Source organism: Gossypium raimondii, chromosome 10, assembly GCF_025698545.1.
Source record: "Gossypium raimondii isolate GPD5lz chromosome 10, ASM2569854v1, whole genome shotgun sequence".
Lineage (NCBI taxonomy): Eukaryota > Viridiplantae > Streptophyta > Magnoliopsida > Malvales > Malvaceae > Gossypium > Gossypium raimondii.
Genome location: NC_068574.1, coordinates 3409179 through 3418832, shown reverse-complemented (window position 1 = coordinate 3418832; position 9654 = coordinate 3409179). Strand labels below are relative to the sequence as shown.

General features: G+C 32.0%; 1 protein-coding gene and 1 long non-coding RNA gene across 2 annotated transcripts; one reads left to right on the top strand and one right to left on the bottom strand.

Moving 5' to 3' along the window:
* Positions 1–2664: 2664 nt before the first annotated feature.
* On the bottom strand, positions 2665–4806 carry LOC105778279 (9-cis-epoxycarotenoid dioxygenase NCED2, chloroplastic). Its single transcript, XM_012601959.2, has one exon. It carries the CDS (start codon positions 4687–4689, stop codon positions 2869–2871), a length of 1821 nt encoding a protein of 606 aa, XP_012457413.1. The 5' UTR covers positions 4690–4806; the 3' UTR covers positions 2665–2868.
* A 39-nt stretch (positions 4807–4845) lies between these two features.
* LOC128033674 (uncharacterized) lies at positions 4846–5747 on the top strand. The gene is made up of 2 exons (XR_008189661.1): positions 4846–5162; positions 5436–5747. It is a non-coding gene; the product is annotated as an uncharacterized LOC128033674 (long non-coding RNA).
* The last annotated feature ends 3907 nt before the right edge of the window (positions 5748–9654 follow it).

Sequence of the window (9654 nt, the reverse complement as noted above, 5' to 3'; positions counted from 1 at the left end):
ATCCATGATTTTTAAATACGATGAAAATATTTAATAGTGATCAAATACTAACAAACACAACTTTATCGTATCCGATACATTTAACACATGTTAGCTCTTACTAATGGACTAACTATCAAACACTAGCATGCCTAAGTTAATAGTTAAATTGACTAATTGATACTTTTAAGAATTTTAATTAGAATGTTTTAGAGTTTAACTATAGTTTGGGTACGCATGGTGAAATCAACCATTTTAAAATATTGGTGTTGGAATATTTCCGCCAATTGCCAGGTTGAACAAACACTAAACACCTGCCACCCATGATTTGGCGGCCCCCTCTTCATACTTGGTCCTATATATGTTATTCTTGGTAACACATGGCTGCTCTACTCTTCCACAGCTTAGCTCAAATCCCTTAACTAGTGGTACGCATACATATAAATGTGGGTTTTGGCTGATTTTCAGGGTGGGTTTTTAGGCTTTTTATTATATTCCCACGTGGATTTCACGTGAACACCATGTGGGTTCAAAGCAATTAGGGTTTTAATGTAGATTTATGCTTGCCATTTCTTCACATTTTTATTTGAAGAAACATAAATGTTCTGCTTTTCATTTTGACCGCATTTTTGTCTTGGACAGGAATGCTCAATAGTTCAGTGCTTTGTTAATTGTTGTTATACCAACGTGAGTTTAAGTGTGTTTAAGTGTTTTTTTATTCAAATTTGATAAATTTTAACAGAAAATATTAGTAATCTTTTATAATAGCGGTTCTCATGGTATGGTCAAAGTGCAGAGAATTGCAAAGTCAAAGGGTGACATACACCATTTATTCTTGTGAGGTTGGAGAGCGCTGTCTGGGAAAGCTTTGGCAAATGTTCAAGAACCCCCCTTTATTTTTATGATGAATATGGCTTCTGCAACGGTGGTGGAGCTTTCACGTGGAACCCATCGGAATGGTACCCTACAGTGGTTGTAGAGGCATGGCTCCTTTATTAGGATGTGTTAGGTTCACTTGATGGTAGTGTGTGGGAGTGGGTATTACAAAGGAAAAGAACTTCCAAGGAAAAAGAATATGATTCAAATGAGAAAAAAGTGATAATTTTACCATAAGTTTAAAATAAAGATAGTTATAAATTGGTTCAGGTTAGTTTCGAGTTAAGCTTTTATATATTTATGATTATTCAAGTTTCACTTAATTTAAATTTAAATTTTAAATTTTGTAAAAACACTCATATATTCAATATTTTTATATTTTTTTAATAAGCATTTTAAACATAGATAACTTTATATATATATTTTTTGGTGAGTTATAAGGGGAGAGTAAATACCTAACAACAACACAACTAAACAGTGAGCGCCCTAGCAATTAGGCCAACACGCGAGGTTCGATAATTTTATATATTTTTAATATTTATATTATAGTATTATTTATTATTACATATAAATTATATAATATATTAAAATAAAACAATATCTCACTTATTTTAAATTACTCGATTTCTTTTTTTTTTTTAAATATAACAATTTTGTCTATTCGAAATTTCGAGGTTAGACCAATAAATCGAATTTCTTTGAGTGGGAAGACTGAGTCTCTTTGGGACAAAAAACCTACGATAAAGCAAAGTGGACTTTTGTAAGGTTTAGATGTCCCCACTTGCTACAGTTTCTACACCGTTATTAATTTCTCCATAGACCTAACCATGTAACTGTCATCCCCCATTTATATCCTACTTTGGCCTATATTCATTCACCTCCATTTTATCAATCTCTACATTAATTTAATTTTTATTTTAACCAAATATTTTTAAATCCATAATTTCGACACGTAAACATGTGTTAGAATTTCTAGTACAAAATTCAATGAATCTGGTTTCATTTAATTGGTCATCAACCTAGTCTTAAAGAGAAACCAATGCATTGCAACAAATAAATATTTTAGGCATAATATTAAATTTAACTTTCGATGTTTACATCTTTTGCTAATTTGACGCTTATTAGTTTTAGTTAAATTTGATCATCAATTTTTTATTAAAGGGTAAATTTAATTATTAACATTTCAAAAGAATTCAATTATAATTTTAAATGGAAATATTGTACATAAATGTTCAATTTTAAGCATGGCAACCAGTTTATTTCATTTTTTTGAGAATTTTATGAATTTTCTTTTAAAATTTGAAGTTCTTTTTGTAATTTTAAAATCACATTCTAAATTTTATGGGATGGTAGCATGACGTGCATATAGATTGTCGTGCCAATATTATTAAAAAGTAATATTTCAGACTATATTTTTATTTACAAACAATTTTTAAAAAAAATTAATAGTTAAATTTAACTTTAAAAAAATTAAATAATCAATTCAGAAAATATAAGGTGGAAGTGGAAGCAGGTGACGTAGCAACCGTCAGAATGGAATGATGTAAAGAGGGAATAGAATTCCCCAGTTAATTACCTTTTGACTGCACTATGTATGTTATTTAATTAACTAAATTATTGATGACAAAGTGTCGGCTGCTCATATATAAACAAAGCCTGAAGATGCTTGTTATGGTAAAACATAGTGGTTTTAATTAAACAAAGAATCTAATTAACATCGAATCTTAATTATGTTTGTGAATTCATCTGAGTGTGTTCATCAGATTTCAGACAGGAAAAACATAAGATAATGTAGTTTTGAAACCGAAATTGGAAGGAAAATAAAATATATTTATTATCTACAAGGAATATAAACTGTTAAAAAATGAAATCAAAGTAAGAAGACGAAGAAGAATCCAGCTGAGCTAAAATTCTATACCTACAATGCGAAAACAAAAGCTACAAGCTGGTTCCTTGTGAAAAAGAAAAAATTCTGTACGGTAAATCTTTTTTTAAAACTTAATTTACGTCTAATTAAGCTTGATTTACTAAGGATTTAGCGTCGATAAACGTTCCATGAAAGCCGTATGGGACCCTGGACGGTAATTTGATTGAAGCTTCGAGTTGTAAATTCATGGCATTCACGATTTGAAGCTCTGATTTCCATGTCTTCTCGTCGTGAACGAAGCAAAGTATATAGCCGTCGTCTTCAGCGGATTCGGGATCGTCGTTTCGTGGCAAGAAGAATGGTTCGCCACCGTATCTTTTATCGCCGTAAATGTGTTTTTTAACCTCACCGGTGAAAATATCAACTTTGGCAAACCCCGACACTTTTGGCCACGGTTCAGCAATGGCAAGGTAAGCGTACCGTGTCTTTCGTCCAAGGTGGTTCCGGTTCACCATCCCGGCTTCTAAGTTTACTTGCTCTGATTCCGAGATTATGGGGCGACGAGTAGACTCACCGGTTTTTAAATTCAGCCTGATTTCGGACAGTACACTCTTTAAGATCTCGTCACATTCATTGAAGATGGAATCGGGTGGCGTCATGCAAGAACCGATCACCACAACTTCGTCGGATTCCGGCTCTTCCCAAGCGTTCCAGAGATGAAAACAGAAAGTATCCGGCGATTCAACCCATATGATATCCTTGGAATCACTCGCATTTTTCGAAAGAATCCCAAACCGAGACTTCTTGTTCTTGTCATAAATTACTGGAGATCCGCCGGTGATCATTTCTTGTAGCTTGAAAACAACTTGCTGATCAGGGATCACCACGAAATTCTCGGTGATAGCGAAATCATGCATCATGGTAGGTACGGGCAAGGGAATTTCGACGTCGGGTGATTTTTTACCGTCCGGTGAGAACTTGAAATACTTCAAGTAAGGCTTTTGGACAACATCGTAACTCAAAGCAAAGAGTTCTTTTGAAACAGGGTCGATTTTGGGATGAGCAATCATTGTTGATTTAAGTTGATCATCGAAATCGTATCTTCCAACTGTTTCTAAATCACCTGAGGGTGTGATCCGTACGTGGTAAGGGATGTCATCTTCGGACATAGCTAATAGCCGGTCGTTGAAATAGACTAAACCGGCATTGGCCACGCCGGTGCCTTGCTTGTGATCAACGAGGCCGCAAAGTCCCCTCGCGTAGAAAAGCAAAAGCCTAGCAATCCCTGAATGACCATGGAGTTCACCGATAGCTTTAGGGAAAACAGGGCGGCCCAATTCCTTCTCTTGTAAAAGCCTTTGCGTTTCGGTGAAACGACAGGCGTAACTAGCGTCGCCATTATCAATAGAAACAGCATGAACCATGCCGTCACCATCAAAGAAGTGGTGCCCTGCAACTGGTTCGAATAAAGGGTTAGCACCGTTCCGGAGATAAACACCGTTGATACAAGAAGGGATAGTTCCGGTAACGGGAAGAGAATGCTTAACAGGCTGTTCAGGGACAGGAGCAAAATTCCCAGCGATTTGCACACGTGGGTCAGCTGTTTTAGGAAGTGGGTGTTGAAGTTCGCGTGAAAGCAATGAGTTTTCAGCCATGTCAAGCGCCATGGCTGCAGCTCTTTGTAGGAGGTTCCACTTAGGCTGTTGCCGATGTTGCCGGGTTTTGGGTTTTACATCATCACTAGAATTTTGGTAGGGTTGTTTAGGGAAATGGATAACCGAAGGAGAGTTCAAAGCAGAGTGAACAATGTTGGTATCTTTGTTTTTTCTAAGACAAGTCTTTTTAGACTGACATTTCTTCCATGAAATGGATGTTGGAGAAAAACCCAAATCTACCATTGAAGAAGAAGATGAAAGAGGGTGAGAGATCATGTGGGGTTTAGCCCAAATACCTGTTGAAGAAGCCATTGATTGTTAGAGTGTTTTAATAGTGGTAACTGAGATTGTTTTTCGCTGAGGAAATGAAAGGCACATAGGGAGAAAAAAGTAGAAGATAGGAAGGTTACTTTGAGGAGAGAAAGCAAGGGAAAACGGGTATAAATAGAGTTTAGGAGAGGGGTAGGGGGGCCAATGGGAGGTGACGAAGGAAAGGGCTGGCAGTGGGAACTCAGTTCAATTTCAGCCGTTAGATATCTGAAGCATTGAAATAAAAAGTATTTAATTAAAAAATAAAACAAATAATTAACCGGTTTACCCGGTTACAAAGTTCAAGTCAAAATCCTTGAGTTTCCCTTGTCCCTCTCCATTGCTGCCTAAAATGAACCCTTCTTTGAATCTATCTGAAAATTGAAACTGTAACCCCTCTCACTCAAAATCAATTCCCCATTTTTGCTTCTCAGCCATTAAAGCTCTTTGCTTTCTGAGATTCTGCAATCGTAAAGGTAAATTTTTTATCCACTGAGTGTTCTTATGTATTCTATTATTTCCCCTGTTTTGTTGATGAAATGAAAACCCAGATCGATTTTAATCCTTTCAGCGTTTTTGTTTTTTTGTTTTTGATTTATATGATCTTTTGTTTGTTTGTTATCATGGTGAACAAAAACTATGGCTTCTTCTGATTAAAGTTTAAATCTTTCCCTTCTGGGAAATGTTTGTTTTCATTTTCGTTGAAATTTTAGCTCTTTAACATATTTGACAATGGTCAAAATGATCAGGAACTTGTTCCTCAGCTTGAATGCAGAAGAAATAAGAGAGGGCTATGGCTATTTGCTCCACCATCCTCCAATCACTGACTACAATATAGCTATGTAACTTGATCTATGGGGCAATGTTGTTATTAATTGATGCGCAATACTTTGCCTTTAGGTATCATTTATATAGCTCAAGGGTATGCCAACATGTTATACTGTATTGCCTACTAGATGATCCCATTATCCTTTTGCTTGATTGTATTTCAAGTTGAATGACGATCACTTGTTTCTTCTCGGTTATTTTAAAGGATTTGAGGCTTCAGATATTTGGATTTACTTGCTTGTTCATGCAAATCTGTTCATTTCATGTTCGTAATATGGTTTTTAAGATTTGAATCTAAATTATGTAACGAAATATAATTTATGGCTCATATCTCCACGTCTACTTCACTGATTTATTCTTGTAGCAACTTACATCTTCGTGCATAAAACAAGTCAAAGTTAGATGGGGTGTGGTTTAGGCACAAATGTACATTTAAATGAATATCTTATTGTAAAATGCTATGAAACTTTAAAAATATCCCTATAATCGTGCCAATAAATATAAATTTTTTAAAGAAAATTTGATTAATTTGGATTCTCCAACAAGAAAACAAAAAAAACCTCCACATTTATGTATAAAAAAGTGATTGGGGCAGACCATAATCCTATTGGTTCATGTATCAAGACTAATGAAAACGGATGGTTTTGGATGTGTGGTGAGGTACGTTTAATTTATTTTTTGTCTCACGTTACAGTATTGTTATAGTATCTAATCTCACTGCAATCGCTGTTTTTATACTAAATTTAAAAAAACGCACTACTCATTCAAACCTACCCTTATAATTAATTTAGAAGTTGGTTTTGGAAAGTGATTTGAAAAAAATATTTTTGAAAAGTTTAGTTTAAGATTTAAGTGTGTACTATTATGGTCAAAAAGTACTTTCATGAAATAAAATATTGAATTTATACATGATGTTGTGAAGTAAAAATGTGCATTTAAATAATGATCAATTTCGTTAATATTATGATATTTTAGTAAATATATAAAATATCTATTGTAACACATTATTAATATTTTAATATATGAAATATAAATTTTAAATATTTGTAAGTAGTTAATATTAATTAATTGTAAATTTTAATTTGAATATATAATCTATATTTAATTATTATTAAAATATAATCATTATAAATTTAAATAAATTTCAATAGAAAATAATTATATTCTTAACATAAATATTACATAAAATATATTGGATTATAACTAAGGGTTAAAAATGTCATTTTGACTCCAAAAGTGATTTTGAAAAAGCAAAAGCAGAAAAACCAGTTCTTGCTCTTGAGTTTAAAAGTTGTTTGTTTATATTAGTTATGGCTCTAAAAGTATTTTTGACTCCCAGAACACATTTGAAAAGTAACGAGAAACAAAGCCTTAACCAAAAAGTAAAGAAGGTAAAAGTACCATATTGGTCCTATACTAAGAGTTACATTACATTTTGTCCCTTTTATTTAAAAAAATGGGTAAATTTATTCTTATACATTAGAGCAAAGAGTAAGCTTGTTATTTCTATTAAAAGTTTTATTCATTTCTATTATTAAAAACATGCACGATCGATAGAATATCTCAATTTGGCATACACGGATTAGTTTTTAACAATAGAAATAGATGAAGCTCTAAATTGAATGATCAATTTGATATTTGACCAAAGGTATAAAGATTAATTTACTCATTTTTGAATAAAATAACAAAATACAATCTAACTCTTAATACATAACAACATTGAATGATTCTTTGGGACTAACCCATCCTTAAACTCCACCCTATATTATGGAAAGAAAAAAACGAAGGATTTGATTGTTTGTAAAATTTAAATTTCTTTTGGTTACTGTGGAAGATGCTATGTTTTGAGATAAAAGTATCCAACAACTTTAGATTAAATTCTCCCCATATTCAATGCATACCATGTGCTACCAAACCCAAATCTCATGGTGGATATCTCTTTAGGAACCTAATATTCTCTCATCTTTGACTATAATTCATGTCTTTTGATTTCTTATAAGGTTTAAAATCCAAATTTGTCAAAAGTAATATTTAAACTATTAATTTTATCTATTTTACCCGAATCATAATATTAACCAATAAAAACATGACACGCGGTATAATTTTAAAATATATTAAAGTGAGATTAATAGTTTAAATGCTTCAAAATTCAATTGCGAGAAACATATAATTTAATAGTAACATATTGGAATCTTTTTTAAATTTACTTTGTTACTTAATTAATTTATGAATTTTAGTTTAACGAATAATAAGTTTGTTTGATTTAAAAGAGGTTGAACCTTACATAAATATTAAAGAGCAAGAAACTAAGAAAAAATTGTAGGAACCCTATCTTACCCACTTTTGCAATTTTTTTTTAAAGCGAATTAGACTTAGGGTAAATTTAAATGGGTGGTGCATTTAACAGTGGTTAGTATAAAAACAGCGATGACAGTGAAGTTAAATACTGTAACGTGAGACAAAACGTAAACTAAATGCATTGCACAGCACCCCGCTATCCATCCAAACCCACTCTTATAATGTGATAAAAATTATATAAAAGAACTCTATATTGATATTTATATATATTTTTAGGGATAAGCACGATATTGTCTTATTGCACAATATTTATATGCCAAAAGGTGAGAGCTTGTAAAAATGGGTGATCAAATTAGGTCGGTATGGCAGTTAGTTGTTTATTCAAACCGAGTTTCCTACCTCTCTTTTTGACTAATACTTTATTGTATTATATTAATTATTGATTAAATAAATGAATAAAATTATAAAGGAGACGCGTTAGTTAATTTGCATTCTAATCCAATAGTAATCCTATTGTTTGCTTCCCCATTTATATCAAAACTATTTAAATTACTATTGAGTGGACATTATACTCGTTTTGTAAGAAGTGGTCCAAGTATCATTTGTAGGGAACCGACAGACCTTTTAACAATGATCGGTATTATGTACAGAGAACTTCGAGCAATTCATGAAATGAAAGTACTTTAATTTTCAAGAAAATGTGAGAGTATGATCCCTTAAACAAACGATACTTTAAAAATTTATCACATGTATGAAATAATATTTAGTATAATAAATGGTGATTAAGGCACTAACTATAAGATTTAGTATAATAAATTGATGTGCCAATAACTTGTTTACATTGTGCATTCCATGCAACAACCGTTAATAACGATAATAACCAACTTCTAAATTAGCAAAAACCGAGTCCCTAGCATTAAAATTTGGCCTCACATTGGTCAGTACTGGGTTGACCAAAGATAAATTTAAGTTTAGAGAATTTGTACCAGAAAAAAAACAAGAAATTCCCTTGTATATCCATAAAGCTTCCATCATTGATTACGGATATCCCACTCTCAACAAATAATTAATACCCCCCAAAAAACATTATCAAAAGCTATTAGTGGTTACTGCTTAATACTTGTCAAAACCCAACATTTAATAAATAAATAAATAACCAAGCCAATTAACATATTAAGACAATTCTTAAAATTTGTCACAAGTCCTTATACTCTTCTTACATTTGGAATTTAGTCCTTGTACGTTTATTTCTAGGATGTTATCCTCTTTACTTTTCAAATTTCAAAAATTCAGTCCAACTGTTAATGCTATTAAAATTATTTTGTTAAATTCAGGTTTCATTACAACATATCTTTTTAGTTAAATTGTTGCCAAATGAGTGCTCTTTTTATTTCAAATGTCACACAAACAAATTTAACAAATTAAATTTATTAGCGTTAACAATTGGGCATGAGATTTGAAATTTAAAAAGTAGAGATACTAAATTCTTAAAAATAAAAGCACAGATATTAAATTCCAAAATTATGAAGAGTACAGAGACTTATGGCATATCTTAACTTAAGCAAATATGTACACTATATTGTATAGGGTAAACTACCAAAATAGTCACTTTTATTTGCCTCAAGTTACATTTTAGTCATTTATGTTTAAAATGTTACGTTTTAGTCACGTTATCGTGTTGTAACATTTTAGTCATTGAGCCGTTAATTGTCGTTAACAGTGTAATAGTAAGCTGATGTGGCACGTTAAATCATCATTTTAAAAGAAAATTTTAGGTTAAATTGTACAATTGGTCCCTATATTTTTTTTGTTTTGAGGAATTTAATTATTTTTGTAATGCCC